A 24822-nucleotide genomic window follows, 5' to 3' on the forward strand; every position below is an offset into this window, starting at 1 on the left:
GGCCAGAGGTGCTGGACCAGTTCGGAGGTCACTGGGTAAAACCAGGAGGGATCTGGAGTGTCCGAGACCTGGAGAACCCGGTGCTGGCTCCTCCCGGCGCTGCTGCGCGAGGAACGGGGAAGTTTTCAGATGTATCTGCAGGTCTGTGCGAGACCCATTCATCATGTAAGTCCTGCCTAACCACTCTTCATGATTACATATTTACAGTGAGAATTTATTAATCATTAAAACTGTAAATAAAAGGATTACAGAGAAAGTCAGAATGGTTCAGTCTGGAAAGAGCGCTCATTATTTTCATCCTTGTGCGTTTTTCTGCATTCACTACTTGAAATTCAAAATAAAAATATTGAGATAAAGTCCCACATCTGCTTGAGTACAGTTGGTGTAATTTTTTAGTTTAAGCAGGTGAGAAAACATGGGGCAGTCACGTCCTCCCGTAGACTCCAGCTTTATTCAAAGGCCCGAAGTGAAAAGCTGTTTATTCCCCCTTTCTTTGCCTTTGCTCGGCAGACAGGGCTTGGCTCTTTCTGCCCGCGCGGCCACCGCGCCGGCGACACCGCAGAGACTGAGTCACAGCCCCGCACCGAGAGCAGCCGGGAAGCGGTTCTGCTGAACCAGCCCAGGGACAGAGCCTGGGGCAGAGGAGCCGTGCCCAGCCGCGAACAGTCACAACCGCTGTTCCCGGCGGTTGTGCCTCAGCCGGTACAGGTCTCCTAAAGGGTGTGCAATTAAATAAACGCATTTTGTTTTCTTGGCTCCGGGGTATTTGGGGAAACGCACCCGTGGAGGCGGGGGCATGGGCCGGACCGCCACCCGCGGGGCGAGCAGGCGTGCTGTGCCGGCCGGGGCGCACGGCTGCTGTGCGGGACTGCGCGCCGGCGGAGCCTGGGCCGGGCTGGGCCCCGCTCGGGCAGCAGCGCCCCGCGGGAACCTCCTCCGAGCGGCGGGCGGCGGCTGCCGCTGCTCCCGGGAGCGCCGCGGGCGGGCGGCGGGTGGGGCGCGGCGCGGGGCGGCCCCTTTAAGGCGCGCGGCGGCGGCGCGGGGCGCCCATGTGGAGGTGCTCCATGCCTTGTTGTCCTCCGCGCCCATTGGCCCGCGCCGCGGTGACATATTGTAATAGGCCGCGAGCGCACTGCGGGGGGAGGGTCGCCCGCAAAACCCGGCGACCGGAGTCCTGCGACGCCGGCCCGGCCCGCGCCCGGCGCCCTCCCGCGTCCCGCAGCCGCCCCGGGGCGCGGCGGCGTTGGCAGCCGCCCGGTGCGGCCGGCGGGGCTGAGCGGCCGCCCCCGCGCGGCGGAGAGCCGGGCCGGCGGCCGCGTCCCGTCCCGCCGCGTCCCGTCCGGGCGGCGCCCCGCACTCCGCCCCGCGTCTTGCCGCCGCCCGCCGCGTAGTAGCGGGGCCGCGCCAGCGCCCGCCTGTTGTGTTTCTGTTGCCGCCCGCCATCTTGTCGCCAGCGCTGCTGCCGTCGGGGCGAGCCGCGGGGCGGCGCGGCGCCTGCGGCCGGGCCCGCCACACCGGGGAGGCGGCGGCGGCGGCCGGGGCCCGCGCCATGAGCATCGAGACGCTGCTGGAGGCCGCGCGGTTCCTGGAGTGGCAGGCGCAGCAGCAGCAGACCGCACGTGGTAAGGGGCCGGCCGCGCCGGGGTCGCCGCCTGACAGACCGCGGCCGGCCGGGGCGGCGCGGGGACGAGGGCGGGGGCGGCGCCGGGCCCGCCGCGCCGGCATCTCGGGACGCGCGGGCCGGGGCGCGGCGGGGGCGGCGGCGGAGGAACCCGCGGCAGGCGGCTGCCGCCGCGCGGGGCAGTGACAGGGCGCGGACGGGGGGGCACGGGGAGGAGCGCGGCGCCGCCCCGGCGGGGGCTCCCTGCGGGCGGGGCGGCCCCGGGCGGCCCCGGCCCCGCTGTCCCGGCCGCCGGGGGGCACCGGCCGCCCCCGCCCTTGCCGCGGGCGCGCGGCCGCCGCGCTCTGCGTGTCCGCGCGCCGCGGGAGGGGCGGGGGCGGCACCGCGCCGCGTGACGCGCCAGGCGCCGCCCTCCACCACGTGCGCGCGGCCCCGCCCCGCCCGCGCGCGGGAGCGGCCCCGCCCGCCCGGCGGGAGCCCCGGCCCGGCCGCCCCGCGGGACGCGGGTTCGGGGCTGCCCGGGGAGCCCCGCGGTCCTGACCCGCCGGGCCCAGCGCGCCTTGTTGCCGCCGGCACCGCCGCCCCGGCGCTGGGCTCCCGCCTCCCGGGGTCGGTTGTGCTGCGGCAGCGCCCCGGCCGGGCGGTAGCGCTGCTGACGGCCCGGGAAGGGCCGTCCCGGCGGGGTCGTTCCGTTCCGTTCCGCGGCTGCGGGGGGCGGTGGAGCCGCTGCAGCGTGAGCTCAGTGACACCGCGCGTACCTGCGCGGCGCGGGGGGGCCGCTCTTTGTGCGGCGCTGCCGCCGGAGCCGCACACCCATTGTTCCGTGATGAGTCATGCAGCAGATAGTGCGTGTTGTGAAGCAAGAGAGCCCGGAGCCGTGCCGGGCAGGAGGCGCCGGAGCAGCAGGCTGACCCGCGGGGCTCCCGCGGCAGTGGCGCCCCGGCCCAGCCCCGGCCCAGCCCCGGCAGCCGCGGGCGGGAGCAGCCGCCGCAGCCCGGGCAGGGCGGTGACAGCTCGGGGCCGGTTCGGCACCTCCCGGGCAGCCGTGCGCAGCGGCTGTCCACAGTCACGGCCCCGTGCCTCGCGGGTGCTCAGCGTGCTCTGGGTGTAGCAGAGGTTAAGCACTGGAGAGCTCATATTAAGCAGAGTTGTTTATTATATTTTCTGCTGCTAGAAGAGATTTTAATTATTATCCAGCTTCCTCACGTTACGAGAATATTTTGTAAATGGATGCAACAAGTGAGGATGTGGGATACATGGGAAGAAGAGTTGGCTGCAGGGCAGGAGGGGCAGGAGTGGCCCAGCGGCGTCGCGGTGGGCAAGCTCTGGAGGCGGGACTGTTTCCGAGCTGGGCGCAGGACAGGCAGCGCACCAAACCCAACCCTGGAGACGCCGTTTTCTGCCAAAGGCCGCTGCAGGTGGGAGCTGCGGGGTGAGCTGCGCAGCGCCAGCGGGGCTCCCTGGCTGTGACCTCTGTGCCTGGGACACGCGCCGTCACCGGTTGTGCTGCACTGACGCGTCAGGGCTGCCCTGGCTCCTGCAGCAGCAGCGCCGGTGCAAACGTGGCTGCCCCAGGGAGGTCCTGGGCACCAGGAAGGTGTGTGGTGTGAGAGGGAGGAGCCCGTCGCTCGAGCTTCAGGTAACAGGAAGATGTCAGGGGAGAGCACAAGCAGAGAAATAGCCGGGAAAGACTGTTTAGGCAACAATAAAGTGTCTAGATTGGCTCCTTCCCTCACCACCTTCTTCCGCTCCTTCCCCTTCTAATGTGTGTTCAGAGAAGCTTTACGGTCTGCATTACACCCACAGTTACACTGTGTGGCTCCAGGGGTCCAGTGTGGCCTGGAAGCCGATCCAGTTTGGGAGCAGCACTAAACATACAGAGCTGGTTGAAGGCTGCTGGTGCACGGCTGTCGGAGGTGCTGCAGCGTGCTGGCCTCGGGGGAGCAGGGCGGGACGTGCTCCGGAGCCCCTGCCCATGGCTCTGCGGTGCTCTCGCGGGCCTGCCCAGCCCGTGGCCGGGCTTTCCCACCAACTGGGTGGGAAAATACCATAAATATGCACGCTGTTGCTTTTTCGAACCTGGGAGTAAAGGAGCAAAAAGTCTTCCCTTCAACCAGACGTTCATCGTTCTGTGTTTCTGAGGAAGAAAACTGGCAGAAAGAAAAACCAGAAATATTCTGGAGAAAGGAGAGCAGGATGCTCGGGGGGAGGAGGGTTGAGGTGCGGCTGGTCCTGCTCTCGGGGGTTCCCGCTGCCCGGGCGCTGTGGTGCTCACGGAGCGTGTGGCACAGCCTCTGCTGCCACCGGTCCCGGCACGACGGGTCGCCATGCCGCGGGTCACCGTGCCACTCCCGTGCCAGCTGCTGTGTCCTGCTTTGCTCAGCAAGTGCTGGTTTCCGCGAGGACACACGTGGCGTCCAGCGCCTCCAGACCTCGCACAAGTGCCGCGGAGCGCCGGGTTTCCCCGGCCACAGCCGGTGCCTTTGCTCACGTCTGGTTTGTTTTGCGCAGGTACGCACGTGGCTTTTCTGGATGCTTCAGCCTCTTCCACCAGTGGAAGATCAAACCACGTAGGCTTTGCTTTTCTTCACTGATAACCAGACCAAGCCTTGCTGTGCGTCTTTAGCCATCCGAGGGCCGTCGATTGCTTTGGGGAGCTGTTTGCAGTGCTGTTGGGCTGAACCTGCTGCGGCCGCTGACCCACAGTATGGTTCAAAATGTGTTTGCAAGATGTTTACCCAAAAGCCTGTTGAATACTGCATATTATATATGTTAATATTTCAGAGAACATCATTTCAAACTGCTGAAAAGTAAATACATCAGCTCGAGATGTTCCCATGAGGAACAGCCGGGTGAGTCTGGTGCAGCCGTGAGTGAGACCTCGGGCCGAGGACGACGCGTGGCGCGGGATCCTTGAGCTGCGCCCTTCGCCGCGGGTGCCGAGTCCAGACCTTGCTCATGCACTCGCTGGAATTTGAAGGGCGCAGGACAAGTGGTTGGTTATCGCCCCAGGAAACCGGGAGCAAATGAAGTGCAAGCAACAAACTGAGTTAGAGGGAATTGTATGCTTGTTAGTTAGCAACTACCCAGATATATCTAATGATGTTTACATCTATAGAGTCCTCACTCTTGTTGGACATGGAACTGAGTTCCTGCGTTTCCACAACAGAAACATTTATCCTCTTTACTGACTTAAAGTACTGTTTTTTGGAGGCTGTTTTTGTTGCACATCCCAGCCCGATCCTGCGGGTGCGCTTGGTTTTGCTGCAGCTGCGTGCGGGGCTTGCGTGGCTCGCAGATAGTGTCGTACAGGTGCTCGTGACAGGCTTGTATAGATACGCACAGAGATGTAGGGAAAGCGAAACTTCGGTGGTTTGGCTCATCCGCACTCCTGTTAGAATGCTTGGCAGACCCCGTGTACCTGATGACAGATGTTATGTAAATTATGGTACTAGTAATAATGTTATTTGGATCTCATTAATTTGTGGGGGAAAACCCAGCAGATATGGGGGAGGCACGGGGAATTGATGTTACGCGTTTCCTCTTGTGACATGAGCGCCATGGGCGTGCAAACAGCGACAGACGCCCTGCACGTGCACCGCGTCGGCCACATCCTTCAGCATTTCTGAGGGGTTTGGGGGTAGGGATTTTGAAGCACTTTGTCCACATCTGGGCTTTCACGCTTCATAATGCTGCTGCTCTCCCTTTCTCTGTAAGCGGGTGGTGCGTGCACGGGGGTGTTTACACGTGCACAAACCCTGAACTGGGCTCCTTTTTCTGTCCGGTGTTTGCAAACTCCAGAGACATTTGACTTGAATTAGAGGATGGCTGATTTCTTTGAATTTAGGTTAATTCAAGAACGTTTCATCATCAGAGAAAACAAGTTTATAATTACAAGTAACTAATGTTTGTTTTCTTAGCGTTTTTCCCGTAGCTATTAATCTATGGCCCACTCAGCTTACATTCTCTGCTTTGCTTGATGCTGCTCAGTTATGTTCGTAAGCCTCTCTTTTTTTGGATGTTGCCAGCGAGGGTGGTGACCGAACAGCCAGCAGAGTCCTGGTCTTCTCCCATCTCATCCAGCTGCCGTTTGGCACACGTCTTAATTGGGCGCGATTGATAATGAGCGGAGTGGTGACCAGACGGGTTCCTGCGGCTGCAGGGCCGCCCACCCTGTGTGACACAGGTTACCTGCGGCACAGCCTCGGAGCGGGGGCAACGGCTGGCGGAGCGGAGCGGGGGCAGCGGCTGGGGGAGCGGGGGGCTGGCAGGGGTGACCGCCCTGGCGCTGCCAGTTGGGATGACAGGGAAAGCTTCTGAAAGCTTCCGACGCCTGCAGTGCGCTCTGATGGGCAAATAGCCCTGGATTCCTATCTCCTTTCTCAGGTGGGACTCTGGAGGGTGATCTGCACATTTCCATCCGTTTCCTTGAGAAAGGGCTGGCAGTGCGAGCTGGTGACGCCCCAGGGCGGAGGCGCAGCAGGGGCTGGTGTCCTCCGTGGGACTGAGGGCTGTTACGTGAACGGGTGTTGAGCGCACACTCTTACCTAACAGGCCGTCACTGCCCGACAGATCTGGTTTTGCCGTGACTCAGTGCATGCCGTGCGGTGCGTAACCTGCCTTGGCCTCCGTTCCCGGCGGCGCTGGCTGAGGGGAGCGGTTCGCAGCGCACGTGCGTCCGAGGGGCAGGACCTGCTGGCGAGCAGCAGGGTCTCTGGCACTCCGAGTGTCTGGGCTTTTTGTGCATAGTTTGTTTATAATATGGTTAATTAAGTCAGCTCATGTTTACCAGTTCTTTCCAACCAGTATATTTAAAGCACATCCTTATTTGCTGTGTTTCTGCAGACTTTGGTGTGTCCCGCTGTCCCCAAGGGAAGACAGCATTGTCCCCATGCACGCTGGGACAGGCGGGGTTGGATCCTGCCTGTTGTCAGTGCCGCATCTTGCTCTGAACCGTGACACAGAACCTGCTCAGCTTGCAAATAGCTGCTTATCAGAACATGTTCCTTTGTCTCGCTGTTTCTTGCAGGTGCCGGGGCCCGGCGGAGGAGCCCCGGGACAGCGTGCTGTGCCGCGGCAGCTCTGGCGGAGCGGGTCAGCGTGGGGCGCCGGGCGCTCTGCGCCTCGTCCCCAGCTCCACTCCGTCCTCGGAAAGGAGCCGCCGAGTTCTGCGTCGGTGCGCCCCCCCAGCTGTGGCGCTGCGGCGCAGCCCGTGCGTGGCGCCCGCGTGGCTCGAGGGCACCGCGGTGGTCTCTGTATGTATAAGGCTGCCCATGATGGATTTATTTTTGTAGCAGTTTTGATCTATTTGCTTTTCCTTTCTAGTGCTGCTGAATCCTGGCCATTTATTTCTTGTGTCCGTTAAGAGTTAGTTGTAACTAAAATGCAACTAAAAGGACTATCTGGAGCTGATTCAGGGTTTCAGTTAAGCACTAGAATAGCAAATTAAAGCACAATGTAAATTATCCATAGAGATCTGAGAAGCTGTTGCTTTGAGAAACATCTACCAGGTATTATTTAGCGATGGTTGATTCGTCTTTGGGGCCTGGGAGATGAACGGCAAGATTTAAGGGTCTTTCCCACCTTCCTTTCTGCGTTCAGGAGCGTCAGTGGTTTTGTTGAAAGGAAATACTCACTTCCTTGTCAGGCATCTGTCTCCATAAAGTAGGAGTAAAGGGTGTCGGCTCCCTAGGTTTTGTCAGTCAAGACGATGACCGCGGTGTTGCCCGTGGGGACCATCAGCCGCGTCCCGACCAGGAGCCCGCGGGTCTGGGCGGCGGTGCCGTGTCTCAGGGCTGCCACGGTCCCATGGAGAGCCAGCCAAGCAGCGTGGGCCTGGCAAAGGTGGGAGAGAAAAGTTGGGCTTGTGTTGTGCTGTTGTCAACCAAAGTTCAGAAGGGCTCAGAGAAGAGGTTGCAGTTTTGGAGGGGTCTCGGTCCTCAGCTCGTTGGAGGCAGCAGCGAGTGCCCGCGGCTCTTTGCTGGTGCCAGCAGCCTGAGGTCTGGCTCAGGGTTTGCCTGGCTCAGGCTGAGCCTTGCTGCTCTCCAGTCCCGCTGGCTGTTCCCTTCCCCTCCTGCTTGTCCCCTGCGGAGTGTGGGACGTGCAGGAGCAGGAGCTGACCACGGGGCTGGGCCTGGCCCTCTCCCAGCGCGGCCGCCGGCCTCGGGAGGGGAGGGTACCTGGAGACCCGTCCCTAGCGCTTCCAGGAGTGACTCCTGTGGTGACACGCTGAGGAACGGCTGTGAGTGAGATCCAGGGCGCTGCTCCCGGGTCTGTACTGGTTCGTGCTGCGCAGCGTCAGCTCCCGGGAGCACTGAATGATTCAGGGAAACACTGCAGACTCTTCACAGAATCACAGAGCTGCCAATGCCTGACTGAGTTAAGGGTTATTCTCTGTCTGTTCTGGGGAGGGACCTTTAAGCGTGCGTAGGGTGTGCAAAAGCACATGCTGCCGATGAATTCCGAGCCCCGGCGGTGTCCCTGCACGGCCCTGCAGGCGTGCCGCGCTGCCGGTGGCGCGGGCTGTCCCCGACCCTGCTGGCACGGCTGCTGCCTTCGCTGCAGCGCCCGCTGCTTCGGGCCAGTGGCGTTTCCAGGGCAGGCAAAAGGGAGGAGATAAACCGGGCAGATTAGTAGGTAACAAAGCTAAGAGTGTATTCCTGGCCCGTCAGGGCCCTAAAATAGCACCGGTCTGCCGGCCAGGAATGCTGACCCTGTTTCTTGGTGCTCCTGAAACCAGCTTCGCTTGTGGCTGGCGTTGCGGCTGTCCCCACGGCGCGCGGTCCCCACGGCGCGCGGTCCCCACGGCGCGCGGTCCCCACAGCACGCGGTCCCCACGGCGCGCGGTCCCACGGCACGCTGTCCCACGACGCGCTGTCCCACGGCGCGCTGCCTCGGTGGCCCGGGGCCACTCTGGGGACGAGGCCCTTGGGCAGGGGAGGTTCTGTGCTCTCCTGCCTCGCTTGTGTCAGACCCGCGGGGGTTCGCAGGGCTCGTCCAGTCCTCAGCCCCTGAGATGAGCGTGTGAAGGATGAGTGGAAGTGACACGTAATTTGGTGCGCGCCTGCCGGTTCAGCTGTCCCCGGAGCACAAGAACATGCCCTAAGCCTGGTGTGCTTTTCCCAGGCTGGTTTTGCAGCAGCTCCTGTAGCGAGCGCTCTGCACGTGAAGGGATGATCCACACGAGTGTCAGGCGCACGGTGCACTGGTTGCTGTGCATCGTTTGTATCTGTGAAAGAAAAGTGGGTGAACTCATTTCATATGGAAAAATAAAGAGCTCTAGGGGGCTTGTTTAAAGAATGTCCTTTGCAAGGTGTGGGCACAGAGTGAGCAGGAGACGGATCTTCGTAGCTCAGTGGCAGCATTTCCATCCTGACACGGTGTGAGTGTCGGGAATTGGCGGCTCAGAGACCCCCCGGGTCCTCTCGCTGGCTGGGGGTCCATAACGTGGTTCCTTTTTGCCGTGGACAAGTCAGATGTGGAGGACAGTAGCTCACTGGTGTCAGATTCTGGCTAAAAACCCCTTGAAACAAACTCTTTAGCTCAAGGGAGCTCAGGATTTGCAAGACCAAAAGCCTTGTTGGCGGTTTGTCAGCAGCCCCAGGGCTGCACCTGCTTTGCAGAGACATTTACATAAATATTTCTGATCAGTAAGGCGGGCTGGTAACCGTGCTTCCCTGCTTCCCTGCTCTCTTGGCTTTGCGGACAGATGAGGATGAATTGTTGCAGGAGTTCGCCGCCAGCCCCGCTCGTGCCGTGGGCAGCGCTGCCGCCAGCGCGGAGCTCGGCTCCAGGTCCGTTCTGCAGCCTCTGCTGTCGTGGCGCTGGTGCCGGGGCCGGTGCAGGTTCTGGCGGCACCTCGAGCGGCGCCAGCAGCTCCATTGGCACCCGGCTGCCCTGTCCCCGGGGCGCCCGCCCGGTCCCCGAGGCCTCTGGCGGCGCATGGCGCAGTCTGCCCGGCCGCACACACGTAGGAAACACCATTAGTCAGCAGGTCAGCGGGGTTGAGTTTCCTGGTGCGTCCTGTGCCAGGGCCATCACGTTGCCTCTGGCTGCAGACCAAGCAGCAAAGTGGAGCAAAAGAACTGCAGACAAAGGGCTTTTATTTATTAGTTATTAATGCTGTTCAGTTGAACCAGTCTGAAATCATTGGTAGCTGGATTTATGTTGTTTACATCTGGGGATTCCTGCTGGGGTTTTTGCCACCCTGCTCTGCTTTCCTTCTTCCTTTAAGAAAATGTTGGTAATTATATTTTCTCAAAATATTTCAGGGTAGAGAAATACTGCATTCAGACTCGGAGCCTCCTTCTGCAGTCAGGGAGATCTTGAGCTCGCTCACCCTCTGGCTTGGTGCTGCAAACAGTTGAATTAAAATTTTGGATTTGAGCCTTGGGCAGCCACGGGGAAGGTCCCGTTTGGATGCGAAATGCTCCCAGATCACTGAATTTCCCGTGGTGCCTTCCAGTTCATGCTGGAGCAAAGGGGCGATGAGTGGAAGGTGCAGCAGGGCTGGGGCACGGGACGGGTGTCCATCTGTGTGACCCCGAGCCTGCCATCTCCCTCCCAGAAATGTCACCAGCTCACCCAGAGCCCTGGGCACGGGGAACGCCGGGGAAGGGCCGTTAATTGCTGTCGTGTTTCTCTTTCAGAGGAGAATGAGAAGCACGAGAAGCTCCGACTGGAGAGGGAGCAGGAGCAGAAGAAGGCCGGCAAGGCCAGCGCGCCGCGGCTGAACAGCGCCCTGCCCCCGGAGGAGCCCCGCAGCGAACTGCTGGTGCCCATCTCACCCCCGGCGCCCCCGCCGCCCCCGCCCCTGCCCGCCCCCATCTCCGTCATCCCCATCCCTGTCGTCACCAGCCCGCCCCAGCAAGCAGCCCAGGCCGCGCTGTCCCCGCCGCTCGTGCAGCGCCACCAGCCCCTCGTAAGCACTCCCGGTGTCCCCAAGGAGGGACCATCGGTCGCCCCGGTCATCCAGCGGCCGCCGGGCCCGCTGCTGCCGGACGGGAAAGCCGCCACCCCCCCGTCGGGCAGCCCGAAGCAGCTCCAGCACTACGCGGCGCCCGTCCTGGCCATCTCCCAGCACCATGTGGTCCAGCAGCCCATCCAGCCGCAGCCGCACCCCGGAGCAGCCCCGCAGCTCGGCGCACTGAAACTGGCGCCGGCAGAGGACACGAAACCAAATGAGCAGAAGAAGAGACCTGGAGGGTGAGTGCACCTTGTGCGTGGAGGCTGCTGAGAGGGACCAGACAGAACTGCCGCGTTGGCCTGGAGCCGCTACTGCTTTTGCATAGAGTTGTCAGATCAGAAATGCCAAGATCCGTGGATGTTTGGATGTTTGTTTGGTTTTTTGATAGCAGGGTTTCTTAGCTTGGTGGTTTTTATTTTTCCCCCCAACTACACACCACAGGATTCCATACAAGGATTTATTTGTGCAAGCCAGAGCTGTGTTAGGAAGCGAGTCCCAGCACTGCCTGTCTGATCTCAGGTGGCATCTGCTGTTGTGTTTGGCAAAAGATCTCTGCTCGTGCTGTCAGGGAGGTGGTGCAGCAGGGCGCCAGGAGCGTTCTTGGAAACTGGGATGTGACTGAGGAGGTTTTGTGTCTCAGGACAGAGATCACCTTAGCTGCTGTTGCAGTTTCTTGGTGCTGTAAGTGCTAAGGGCTTGTTCAAAACTCCTGCAGCTGGAAGGGACTCAAGGCTGTTTAATCTGTGCCCGGCCTCACACAGGACTTGTGACTCTGATGTTGCTCCGGGTTAGTGTTTGTCTAACCTGTTCTTAAGGACTCCGGCTGGTGGAAGCTCAGTCTGCTCCTTAGACGGTTGTTTCCAGACTACAGTATCTTAATACGTAGTCTGGTATTGTTTCTCATGGACTGGGAGACAGATGATGGAGATGATTCCCTTCCTCAGAGCAAGCTGTGCCCTGTGTGCCTCGGCCCCTCACGCTTCCTCCCTGCGGACAGCGGCCTGGGTGTGCTCAGTGCTGCGCTCCGGCCACGCTGCCGGGCCCTCAGGCCACCTGCAGCTGGCAGCTGCCTCCTGCACCGGCCGTGGACGTGGCGTGGGAGTCCCGTGGAGGCCGAAAGTCACTCCGTGTGTGTTCCCCATTCAGTGCAATAAGGCAAAGGTACCTGGGGGGTCGGGGCCGGGGTCTGGCAGGAGCTCGGGGCCGCCGCTGGACCCCTCTGTGCAGCCCCCCGGCCCCAGCCGGTGCAGCGCAGGAGCCGCACACGCGCAGCCCTTTCGGTGGGACCCGCTCGGGGGAGCGCGTTGGCCAGGTCAGCGTTGGCCTCGCCTCCTGCTCCGTCCTGCATGGCGCTCAGGACGGTGCTGTGTCAGGTCGGGACGTGGCAGTTCGCTTTCTTTCCCCAGGTCCTCTGGTCCTCAGGGCATTTGCTCTGAGCTGTAGGGCAGAACCGCTGTGACCGCCTATGAGATGAGCGCGGGGCCGCGAGTTGGTGCTGAGCTTCCCAGGAGCAGCCTCGGTGCAGGGAGCAGTGCTGCCAGTGTCACCTGCTGGGAGCAGCAGGAGATGTAAGATGCAGTGGTCAAAAAAAGGGGTCACAGTGTCTTTGGGGATGCAGAGATCCCAAAATACAAGAAAGGAACAGCAAAAGTAACACAGATAAGACTTTGTAAAGATAACGGCCTTTGTAAAATGCCAATATAATTCCTCTAAGATAGATTGTGATCTTTAGAGCTTGTCCATAAAACACTCAGCTGCAGAAACGATAAGTGTATTTGTGCTTTAGTCAAGCGGTGCTGCAGTGGTGGTGCCGCGGGGGTGCCCGTGGGGGCAGGTTCAGTGTCCGAGCAGTCCTGGCAGCGGCAGACAGCCGGTGCCGCCGTCCCCGTGCCGGGCCAGCGCCTGCGCTCGCGGTGCCCGCTGCCGGCGCTTTACCGAGCCGGGTTCCTGGAGCTCCTGGAGCCGGCACGCGCCTGCCTGGTGCTGAGCTTTCCCGAGGGGCGTTTGGACGGCGACCCCCGGGGACGTGCTCCTGGTCTGGAGTCACCCTAGAGGTGAGCGCAGAGAGGTGTCTGCTCCAGCTTGGGTCTGTGGGAAAAGGCTGTCAGATGTTTGTTTTTAAATACTTGAACATTTATTAAACATTGGGTACCTCCTGCCCTGCTCACCTCGCTGTTGGTGTTTCCAGCCAAAGAGTTACTTTGCGTAGTGTATGGAAGATGTCTGAAATCTCCACATGTCTACTCATGTACTTTATCACCACTGTAGCTAAAAACCAAAGATGACATGGGTTTGTTTGGCTTTTCCTAAAAGTATTCCTGTGATTCGGAGGGGGGGACAGACCAGAACCCCAAGCGCAGCAGCTCGCCCCGGTTCTTCTGTAGCCGTGACTGGAGGGTTCCCGCGTTGCTTCATTCCATGTTTGTGCTCGGCTGTGTTGTTTCAGGCGCAGTACAAAGCGAGAGCGGTTTGGAGCGCGTCCGCCACGTCCCGTGCGCTTCCGTGTGAATGTGCACAGATCTCCCGCAGCGGAGCGCGGGCGTGGGGCACCAGTGGGGCACCAGTGGGGCAGAACCGGGCCGGCTGGGCTCACAGGCGGTTCACACGTCGTGTCTTTCCCTGCGACGGGAGCCGAGTCTGTGCAGACAGACCCGCGTGGCAGCTGTTTGTGCGCAGCATGTGAGCAACGCTTGTCCCTTGGAATACGCTTGTAACGTACGGGTTTTATCTTGATACAGGATAGGCAGAAATATATGTGCAGCTAATGTTAAACCAGCGATATCTGAACACCTCTCTTGATTCTTAATACTTACCTGTGTATCCTAGACACACACACACTGCTGAAAGTACAGGTTGAATGGCAGTAGTTTTAAACCTGACACTGAGTTTATCTTTGTTCTGTTTGGGTTGCAGGGTTGGGACCAGGGAAGTACATAATAAGTTGGAGAAGAACAGGTGCGTAGAAAGCCAGGGGCCGGATGGTTTGTTGTTTTTTCAATTGTCATTCACGTTCCTTTTTGGCCTGCAGTCTGTCAATGTTTCTTTGGCTTTGGTGGTTTTTTGTTGTTTGTTTTCTAACAAATAACATGAACAAATTCTTAGTCACTTCTAGTAAATCTTGCAGTGTTGCTTTGCTTTCTTACAGCTCAATTCTGAATTCTGCATCTCTTGCTTCCTAGTGTGTTCTGTTTAGATGCATAATTACATTACAATAACCCCGCAAAGCCCTGATCCCGCAAAGTAAATCCCCACACGCATAACGGCGTAACTTCGCTTTTGATTGAAAGTAATAAGATAGCCAAGACCGGAGTCCGTGTTCAGTGTGGATACAGAATAAAGACCGGTTCCTGATCCAAAACTCTGACAAGCTGAATTGGATATGTGGTGAAAGTGGAAGCAACAGCACAGGGAGAAAAGATACTTCATTTAAGACTGCGCGATGGTTTCCTAAGCAAGCTGGGACTAGAATGCAGGCGTTGAAGCCGCGTTCTGGGCTGAGCTGGGTCGCTGTGAGCATGCGGGAGGGCTGGGCGCTGTGCACGTGTGTCGGTGCTTTGCTGGATTAAGGCACTAATTAAGCTCTAGCCCTCTGCTAATTTGGTTGCTGGTGTGTGCTCCCCCAAGCTGACCAAAGCACCTGTGTTTTCTTTAGACGTGCACATTTGAAAGAGTGCTTTGAGACATTAAAACGCAACATCCCCAACGTAGACGACAAGAAGACCTCAAACCTCAGCGTCCTAAGGAGTGCCTTGCGATACATCCAGGTACGTGGAACGCTCGCGGTGCTGCTGCTCGCTGGGCAGGTCTCTGTCTGCACCAGAGAACGGTGCTCGCTTTGCTTAAACCATGGTACGTGTCTCCTGCCAGCCAAGGACACATGGGACAGACAGCTCGCGTTCCTCCTCGTCCTGCCGCGCGGGTGCCGTCGTTTGTGAGCTCCACATTTCCACACCAGCTGGGTCTCGCAGGAGTGCTGGTGTCCCGCAGGCTCCTTGCGCTAGATGTTCTGCTTAAGCACAGGTGGGCTGTACCCGCCGCGCCGACGCGGTGACAGATCGTTCAGGTGTCTCAGACAGGGACACGCAGGCTGTTGGAACTTAAGCTGCTCCTTTTTGGACTAAGGTGAATTTCAGTCCCTGTGTTTTGGGGAGGTTTTCTCTTTGCTTAACCAACCAGACAGACTTCCATGAAGGTTTGGAGCGTCTCACGTTTCCGATGGGATGGAGATGCGCGAGCGGGTCGTGTGGGGTCCGGGAGGGCTGGGGCTGCGGCGTGGGGCTCTGCGTGGGTGAGGCTGCGAGAAGGTAACATGCACTGCTGTTTGCAGGTTGAATGAAGTGTTAGTTTTTGCTTATTGTTTTTTACCTCATATTTGACACCATCAGCAGTTTCTTTGACTTTGTGCATTGATTTGTTCTTATGCAGCATGTTTTCCATATTTAATATTCGTAAAAGTGGTTAATGGTAGCACAACAGAAATTCTGAGAGATGTCCTCTGTGACTGTGAAATCAATAGTATGCAATGCAATTAAAATTCAGCTGCAAAGTGAAAGAGTTGCTGAATTTATAGCGCACATGAAGAGAGCCAATAGACCTAATACATTTTGGCTTGGAATAAAGGGTGCTGAGGAATGTTCACAATGGGCTTTTCTACAGTAAAGCCTCTTCCTTTTCCTCTCTTTCTTCCCATTTTCTTCAGTCACTCTCAAACACCGTTTCATTCCTGTGTTCAGAAGTACTGGACATTGATTACCTGCATCAGCTTTGCTTTGGAGAGTCAGTAATTGCTCGTTACGCGTCAGAGCCAGAGCAGCTCAGCCTTTTCACCAGTGTTCCCCTCTCCTGCAGAGCCGTTGGTGGGGCAGGTTCCCGTGGTCCCCAGCCACCGGCTGCCAGACGAGGGGAAAGTCCGTGTTGCTCAGAAGGTCATTTTTGGAGGTGTGGTTGTGTTGCAGCCTCGTGGGTGCTGGAAGAGCCCGGAGCCTTTCGTTTGACTTGGGGTGGGCTGGTGTCGGTGGAGATGGGGGCGCCTGGGGACTGCAGGGGCCGGGACACCCCACGGCCCGGGGGGTGAATCGCAGCCGTGGCTGCGGGCGGGAGCGCAGAATTAGTCAGGATTGCAGAAAGAAGCAGCGAACATTGCCTGCCGGCAGCAAACTGCACCGGACGGGTGCGTCCCGCGGGCGGGCTGGGTGCTCACTGCGCTCCCTTGAAGAGAGATCAGGGGAGCTGTGCAGAGGAGATCCAAAGGTAAAACCTCTTATTCTTGATACAGCAGAGTACTTTTTCACAAAAGGGGAAAAAAAGCACCAAAAAACCAGACGTGATGAGTCCTGCGGAGGAGAGCAGCGTGCGGCCCTGGGGCTCTGCGCCCGTGCACCGACTGCAGCGCCTCCCGCAAAACCTCGTTACCCTGGTCCAGCTGGAGCTTCTTAGACACAGGCTGTTGGTTTCCTTGGCTGGATGTAGATATTTGTATCTGCATCAAATCAGATAGGACAGAAAGTTAAGTTCTGAACTTCCCATGGAGCTGTCATTGTAATTTATCCTTAGAGTCGGGCTTCTGCTCTGCAGCGGTAAATTAGAGTCTCTGCAGTGAAACACGCTGTTGCACAGAGATCTGGCTGAAGGCAGCTGCACGTCAGCGCTGGTCCCGGGGGCGGCGGGGGCTGGGCTGGGCTGCCCCGCGCACACGGCCCGTGACCCAGCACACGTGTCACTCGGGCCGCCTCGCCCGTCGCTCTGCAGAACAGGAGGGAAAACACTGGAAGGTTTCTCAGATGCGTGAAGTGACGTGGCAGAAATGCAGTGGGAAGCAAATGTGGTTTGTTCTGAGGGAGCAGAGAGGGGGACCATGACAGGTCTGTCATTGCACTGAGCGGACCTGCTCCCGCGTCCCTGCTGCTGGTGTGGAGATGAGCCAGGGGACAGGCTGCGGGGACCGGCCGCAGCCATGGCAGCCGTGCGCTGGCTCTGTGCATTTGGTTCTCTGTGAGGGATTCCTTGCCCTGTAGGAAATGGTGTAATCGCCTTAGTTGGAAGCTAATTGAAGCCCTTACGCAAGACTGTTTTCCCTTCTGTGTTGTCAGACTGTGCCTGTCACTATGGTACCTGAACACCTTCCGGTCTCAGGGGTTGTTTTTATTGCGTGTTCAGTGTAAAATGCCATCCAGGCGATTCCTCCCCGGGTGACACGGGGACAGCCAAAACGAGAGCTCGGAGCAGCGCGGTTGGGGTGGCGCCGCCAGGCTGACGCCACTTGGACACAAACGCCGACTGAGTGACCAGGTGCTTGCGGGACATCAGACAAAGCTGAGCGTGGGGGTGCGCGGGAGGCGCGGGCGGGTGCCCGGGGCCGCCGGGCGGAGCAGAGCGCGGCTGCCGTCCCGACGGCCGCACGTGCTGTGCAGACATTGCGAAAGGGAGGAAGGTGCTGTGGTTGTGTTGGGCCGTGGTACTGCAGAGGTGTCTTTGCTCTGTCCAAGAGACAGACTTTGCTCACCAATTGATACAAGTCGTTTACCAGTCCTGCTTGTGGCTTGTACTGTTAGTGATAGAAAAGAGCTGGGATGAACTTAGGATTTGTAATAATTTGCCCTTTCTTGCCTCAGGACGGGGCAGGGAGGGTTGAACTCGTCTGCCCAGGAGCTGGGTGGGCAGCGCACCCCCGGACCGACGCCAGCTGAGCGCTTGTCTCTTGGGCCGTGCCCGCGGTCTTCCCAGCGATCCCCCGGGTACATTTCTGTTGACACCAGTCTTTTGGTTTTTCTGTTTGTGTGCACTTAGAGAAATGTATAAATAAGTGGCAAAGCCATTTAGAAATCACAAGACCCATCGTAATGCTGAAGTTTGGCTTCAGGTGTTACCCGGGGGAAGGACACCGCAAACATGCGGCTCCTGCTGTCGGGAGATGCCGAACCACAGGCAGACCCCCCGTCCGACCTTGGCGCTTGGTCTTGTCTAAGCAGCAGAGCTCATTTACATTCAGGCACTGTAGTGGCTGCGTTATTGATCAAAATGCGTAAGCCAAACCGATGCTGAATCCAGTTAAGTTCCCCACCTTGCAAAGTGTCGCTGTAGCTGTGAGGTTTTATTCTGTGCCAGCCACCAGGTGAATGTACTTGTCTGTATGAAACTTGCTGGTAGACCCGTGTCCGTGAGCGCTCCCGTGCCTGCCGTGTGAGCAGCGCTCACGTGCCAGGCAGCGCTGCGTCCGCCTGTTTACCTGACCTGATCCATTGATTCTATCTTGTCTAATTAGCCTGAATTTTGTTGCCAATAATAAAGGCTTCCAGCAACAATAGTGGTCATGCAACATGGTGTCACCTGGAGATTTCAGGAAGTGATGAGAAATGAGACCTTTAAAAAAACAGTGTTTAGTAAAGTAAAGCAAGTTGAACCTGCTTAAGAGTGTGCAGTGGGTAAGACGAGGACGTGGGGCTGATCTTCCCCCGGAGTCGGTGGGAGTTGTTCACGCACAGCAAGTGCAGCGTCTGGTCCTTGCACTTGGTGGATTGTGACATTTAGTGCCCGGCCGAGCTGACGGCCTCTCCGGTGCCAGCCGTGCTTGCGGCTCCAGCCGTGTTTCCGCAGCTCCGGCACCAGCCCGGGCTGTGCCTCGCGTCGGCAGCACTGACGGGTGTTCCTTTTGCGTGACTCGTGTGGCCACTGAGCAGCAGAAACGTGGGATTCCCCGGTGGGGCGGTTTGGTGCCAGAGCGGGCGCTGCATGGCCGCCTGTGCCGTCCCTGGGGCTGCGGCAGCCGCTGCTGCTCTGGCCAGGGCTGTTTGCAGGACCGGCCTCAAATCGCCTGGTGCAGTAGAGTTTAAAAGCGCCCAGTGTTTGAGCCTTGTCGGGTGAGTGCAGGCTGTTCCGTAACCTTTGCCAAAAGGGATGGTGTTTGTGTTTTTTCTTCACGGTGTCTTGCTTGTGACTCATATGCCACAGTTTGGAAAGGGTAAAGAGAATTAGAAATGCCGTATGTGCTTTTTTTTAATTGTTAGAGAATCTACATCTCTCATAGCGCTGTCATGTAAGCAGTAGTCTGAAGAAGGCTGTGAAAGCCAAAACAAGCTGTAAGTGGAGCAGAGCGCGGGTGTCGCGGTGCTGGTGCGTTGTTGCCTGTTCAGTGCCGTTGCCCGTTCTGCTGTCACCCGCTGTCGGGAGTGGGAGGGGACAGAGCGCGTGTGATGTGACACAGTAGTGACGAGCACAGCCTGATGGCATGAGCTTTATTTTGTGTGTCGTGTTGCAGAAGTCAGTCACCTGCCTTTAAAACAAAGCAAAACCCCCAAACAAACAGAAATCCCCATGGACATAATAACGGTTGGGTTTGGTTTGTGGTTCCGTGGGGCTGAGCTGAGGGCGCTCGGCAGGAGCTGCAGGGGAGGTTTGCATTCCTGTCGGTGGCGGTAGCAAAGGTGTGTGGTGATGCTCTTTGAAAATACAGTGAAGCAGTTACTGACCAATTAAAATCGCAAACAAATAGTTGCAATGAAACGATCGTTGCCTGAGCGCAGCAGAGCTGAGCCCGCGTTCCGGTGCTCGGCAGCCCCGGTGGCGCTGGCAGCCTCGCTAGACATTCATCTGCAAAATAATAAATGAGAAGGATTTTGAACCTGCTACACAGCAGCAGGAAGGCGGTATCGGCTTCATCTCCTTTTGTCGTGTTGCTGTTACTCTGATGTGATAGAAATACTGATAAAACATGCTTTGGAGGATGTGGAAGCGTGAGTAAGGTTTTTACAAGGCTCCCTGTCTCCCTTGGCATTTATCAAAGATTCACGGTGCTCTGATCCGCTCGGGCGCCGCCGCTTCTCTGGTTCCACGCGCACGCTGTTCTGTGTGCGGCTCTGGCGTCGTTCTCGTCTCTGCTGTCCCCGCGGGGAGGACCCGCGTTGGGTCACCCGGTGAAACGGTGAAGCTGCTCCTGCACAGGGCGCTGACGTGAAAACCGGAAAAAATGGGTGGGGTTTTTTCCAATTTCTTTTTCTTTTAGCAGTCTTACTCATCTTTTACATCATTGCGAGTTACAATGCTATACCAAGTTTATGTTCAGAATATCCCTCTCGCTGTGGAATTCTTGCTGCTCCATAGTCCCTCTGGGTGCCGCACTGTTCAATCACAGGCAGCCAGCGTAGCACCCGTGGGACGAAAGGCGGCTGCGGTCTGGTGGTGGGGCGTCATGCCGAGATACACCTTGATCCGGATAACCGGGCTGCTCGGGGCATCTCGGGACAGCCGGCGGGGAGAACTTGGGGAGTTCTGGCTGGGTGTGAGAGAGGAAGGGGGATGCTGAGCTGTGTACGGTGGGTGTGGGCTGCTGCCCTCTGTCGGGCAGGTACCTCCTTACTCCCTGTACTGGTATTTGCAGCCCTCTGCACAAAGAACAGTGTCTGCTTTTGTCAGGGGTTTTAAGTGCTAACAATGTGCAAATAGTAAATGTAAATAGCAATGCATGTTCTAATTTTCCCAGGATTTCTCTGCTCCAGGCAGATTTCCTTTTCTGTGAAATGTTTCGATCTAGATGCTGTCTCTGCCCCTGCAGCTGTTGCAGATGGATCCGTGGTGGGACACAGACCCTGGTGACAGGCGCTGAGCGCTGGTCACGGCAGGTCTCCTCCCCACGGAGCTTTGGCTTTGCCCCTGCCCCTCGTGACTCTGTGTTGTATCTGGGGAAAGCCCGTGATCTCGGTGTGAGCACAGGCCCTCGGGGAGCCCGCGGAGCAGCCGCGCGGTTGCTGCGGTGGTGCCATTGTGCGGCAACCTCTGTTTTCTGGTCAGTGGTACCGGGTTGGCGCATCCGGCACTGCTGCGGGATTCCATCTCCAAGAACCAGCTGAACGACGCAGTTCCCATGGAAACTGTGGCTTTGGTTCCCACGGCAACCAGCAGGTTTGGCACGGGCGGGAGGTACCGGCACCGCTGTTTCCTCTGCCGATGGCCCAATCCTGCCCGCATGAGGCAGCTGGGAAGGGCTATGGATGGACAGACCCCCACTGACACCCAGACTGGTCAGTAGGAATGTTCCAGGCCATTAGTGCCGTGCTCCGTCTGTGCGGCTGGGGTGTCGGAGCGGGTGGGGCCGTGGCGCGGCAGTTCTGGTCGGGCTGTCCTGCCGCGGGCAGCGGCCTCGGGGCCGTTCTGCCTTTCCTCTTTCTTTCCTGGGACCGGCTGTTGGGACCAGGTGCTGCAGCCTGGCGCTGGCTGCTCGGTGCGGACAGAGCTCGTGAGGAATTGCGTTGAGTATCTTTTATATTCTATTTCCATTTTATATATAGTATTAGTGTTATTAGTGTTATTTTTATTAAAGTGTGTTTATCTCACTCCATGACTTTCTCCCTTCCCTGGCTCTCTCCCGTTTGGGGGGGTTGGGGGATGCGCGGCTGTTGTGGTTAATTGCTCGCTGGGGTTAAATTGGCAGCCATGCAAACCCCCAAGTGTTGGCAGCGTAGGGGAGCGCGGCAGCTTTGCGCGTGCGGTGTGGCGAGGCCAGGGCGGTTTGGACGGCAGGTTCCTCGGCCCCCATCTCCTGCCGTTCCGGTATCAGCATCCATGGCGCCGGGTCGTGAGTGTCCTGGCGCCCCGGCCCGCGCGCGCCCCGCAGGGACAGGGTCCTTGTCTGGGGACGCAGCTTTGTCCCTGCGGTCAGTGAATGCCCTGTAGTAGAAGAAAACAGCTGAAATGTGCTTTTGGAAAAGCTCATAATTGGAAGTGTGTTTTTAAATTGCTAATACCATGTTTATAAAGGGAGCTTTTGAATAAGACCTTTGAAACCTCACTGATGCCAGGTCCAGGGCTAGCACTATTCTGGAGACAAGCACAGAGAAAGCATTGGGGCCGTTACTTTCGATCTTGACATAAGAATAAGCAGCTTAATTACAGACGGCTATCAAATGGAAAGTTCTGTCACAGTGGCTGTTACTGCGGAGTGACAGCAGTAGTTGGTGTCTGGTTTGTTCACCAAATAATGGCAAGTGGGCTGCACACAGGGGCCAGAGAGCTCTGAGACAGCCAGAGGAACGGGCACAGAGGAGCAAAGCGTTACAGCTCCACACGGACGCGTTTTCCAGCAGCATGACTGGTGACAAAACCAGCTTTGGACACGGCAGTGACCAGGTTGCCGTAGGTTGTATTTGTCTTTGTTTTCCTTTTATTTATTTTTGTTCCTTCTGTCTTTAGACTTTAAAGAGAAAGGAAAAGGAATATGAACACGAGATGGAGCGGCTGGCGAGAGAGAAGATTGCTACCCAGCAGCGACTGGCAGAACTGAAGAACGAGCTGAGCCAGTGGATGGACATCTTGGAGATTGACAGAATTATTCGGCAGACCGTTCAGCCAGAGGATGACCAGGCATCTACCTCGACAGCATCAGGTACCCCAGCCACTCTCTTTAATCATCACAGTGTGTCATTGACACAGGTATAAAGTGGTGATGGGGATCTTCATTTAGCACCATCAAGGTTTTCGAGTGTTCTGTAGTCATTGGTGTTGGCCGCCTGTGTGGCGTAAACTGAAATTGCGTCAGCGTCAGGTGGATGCAAAGTGCGGGTTTGCACATCCAGTCAGCTGGTAAATCACATGGAGCTCCCTGCGCCCACAACTTAGTTCTCCTCTTGCACAACGGCGCATCTCTGCTCGTTGGAACAGAGCGGTGTGTGAGCGTCCTGATGTGCGTGAGCTTGGGCGTGGGAGGGTGTGCAGCCGCTAGAGAAGGAGGAATCGGTACAGGAAGGATCACCAGAGCGTTTGAACAACTTAATGAGCCTTCACGTTGTGTGAGAAGGATTCCCAGTGAAGATGAAGCGATGCTGTTGAATCCCTGGCGTGCCGTTCCCAGTTATGTCTGTGAGACGGGAGAGCACACGCGTCCTGCGCCGGGGTCTGCAGCAGGAGGAGCGGGCGGGCAGGGGGCGCGCAGTGAGAGGGGAGGCTGCTGCAGTTCCCTCAGATCGCGGCAGCGTTGTCTCTGGGCCCTCCAGGCAGATGCTACGGCAGGTTCCAGGAAGGCAAAACCCGAGCTTTTGAGTTCATTCGGCTTGTGTTGGGCTCATCGCCCTTGAACATTCCGGCAGACTCGGAGTGTGGGCTGATGGAGCTGAGAGCAGGAGTGTCAGCGTTCGCCTCTCCCGCCGGCCTCTGCGGGAAACCACCGCTGCGGGCTGCTCCTGCCCACAGCGCGTACGCAAGGGGAGCGTCCCCTCTGGTTTTCCTGCTGCTTCGATAGCTTCTGCATGGTTGGCTTTAGAGCAGGCAGTGCAAGGTGCCCTGCTCGTCGTCCTGGTCTCCGCAGGGTCTGCGTGTTCTTGCGTTGCTTTGGGCGTTCGTGGGCTGCATAAGAGAACTAGACGAGCGTTTTCCAGAACGAGACGAGCTTGCTGCCGCATTTCTCCGTGGCTGTTTCCTTCCTGCTCTGGGGGCAGCCGGGGCGGTACCGGCAGTGGAACAGCGGACGGGCAGGGGAATGTTGCTCTTCCCAGCAGGAGCCCTGGGCAGCGCAGGCAGCTCAGCCTGATGCTTGCCCTGTGCCTGTGCCTGTGCCCGCGCTGCTGCCCTCGCTGGGCGAGCGCTGGGTCCTCTGTGAGCGTCCTCCCGCCCCGCCACCCGCGGCCCTGCCTGGGGAGAGGGTGTGCTGCCCCGCCGTGCCGTGCCGTGCTTTGCCATGCTGTGCCACACCGCTTGCCTGTAGCTCAGGAACTCTGCCTGCTGTTGTCTCTTCTGCATCAGCTGCCTTTTAGGGAGGCTGGTTAGTCTCGTTCGTGCCCTGCTTGCTTTTTTATGGGAGTGTCTTCCTTTCATTTCTTCCAGAGGGTGAAGACAACATGGATGAAGACATGGAAGATGACAGGCCAGTGAACTCGTTACCAAAACTCACCCAGCGCCAGCACCCAGAGCTCCTGAAAGCCGTCCCTTCAAACGCTGCTCCCCACCACCCGGCCGTTCTGCCTCAGCACCTCTCCATCCAGCAGAAACCGCCCCCCGCGCACGCACAGCCTCCCATCCAGACACAGGCACTGGTCCAGCCGCAGGCGATCGTCCCTGCACAGACTCACATCGTGGCGGCTTCGACTGTGCAATCGACTGTTATCGCCCACACCGCCACTACCCACGCTTCGGTCATCCAGACTGTCAACCACGTGATTCAGGGTCCACAGACCAAGCACATTGCTCACATTGCACCTTCCACCTCCAGCCCCGTGCAACTCACCACTGCTGCTCAGCCCATTGGCCACATCACTGTGCACCCGGCCACCATCAACCACATGGCCCACCTGGGCCAGCAGCTGCCCCTGTACCCGCAGCCCGTGGCCGTCAGCCAGCCCGTGGTGAGCCACATCGCGCACACCATCTCGCACCAGCAAGTGAACGGCACCGCCAGCCTGGGCCCGCCGGCCGTGATGGCCAAGCCGGCCGTGGGAACCCAGGTGGTCCATCACCCGCAGCTGGTCGGGCAGACGGTGCTGAACCCGGTGACTATGGTGACCATGCCGTCGTTCCCCGTGAGCACGCTGAAGCTGGCCTAGAGCGGCTGGCCTAGAGCGGCTGGCCTAGAGGGGCTGGCCTAGAGCGCCGGCCCAGAGCGCCGGCCCAGAGCGGCTGGCCCGAGGGCCGGGCCTTTGTTGGGAACCGTTGCTAAACTCCGTACATTCCAGCCGGGCCGGGCTGGGCCGCGCAGCCGCCGCCGCGGCCCCCGCACTCGGGTTTTGCTAATCTGAGAAAACTTCAAGGACAGTCCTTCATGGTGATTTTTTTTCCTTTTCCGTGTAATCAGTGAAATATGGATATGATGTTCTTAAGACTTTTATTTTCCCCTTTTATGTGTTGCTTCTTTGTAGAATAAAAAAATGCTGATCTCTTTATTGAGACGTTGCGTAGAATGGGAAAAAAATCATAGAAGTCTATATTTATATATATGTGTGTATGTGTGTGTATATATATGTATATACATATATATATAAATATAACATTTGAAGAAGGCCTTTTGTAAGGTTGATTATTTTGCAGGATTATTAGACAAAACTCATTTTTGGAGGAAGAAGACAGAGTGTCCTCTCTAAACAAGAAACTTTAAGATAGATGGTTTGGTGGACCAGGGTACGTACACAGTGACGAAGTGCAAATGGTAACCGTGTCAGAGGTGTTTCCCATCGTACATCACATTTCAAAGAACCATCGAAAATCACTGTGACTTGTTATGGCATTTTAAGGAAATTCTCTGTCCTGTCTAATAAAAGGA

The 24822-nt window shown here is 57.9% G+C and overlaps 1 protein-coding gene across 3 annotated transcripts; it reads left to right on the plus strand.

Moving 5' to 3' along the window:
- Positions 1 to 1428: 1428 nt before the first annotated feature.
- Positions 1429 to 24822, plus strand: MNT (MAX network transcriptional repressor). Of its 3 annotated transcripts, XR_013923105.1 has the most exons (7): positions 1429 to 1622; positions 10270 to 10825; positions 13500 to 13541; positions 14239 to 14350; positions 21768 to 21960; positions 23394 to 24327; positions 24591 to 24822. XR_013923105.1 is itself a non-coding variant. In XM_080357246.1 (6 exons), exons 1-6 carry the CDS (start codon positions 1550 to 1552, stop codon positions 24107 to 24109), a joined length of 1692 nt encoding a protein of 563 aa, XP_080213372.1. In that variant the 5' UTR covers positions 1429 to 1549; the 3' UTR covers positions 24110 to 24822. The 3 variants fall into 3 exon arrangements, 2 of the variants coding, with proteins under 2 accessions (XP_080213372.1, XP_080213373.1); XM_080357246.1 differs by having other exon boundaries at positions 23394 to 24822; XM_080357247.1 differs by lacking the exon at positions 13500 to 13541 and having other exon boundaries at positions 23394 to 24822.

Source organism: Nesoenas mayeri (genome assembly GCF_963082525.1).
Source record: "Nesoenas mayeri genome assembly, chromosome: 20".
NCBI classification, from domain to species: Eukaryota; Metazoa; Chordata; class Aves; order Columbiformes; family Columbidae; genus Nesoenas; species Nesoenas mayeri.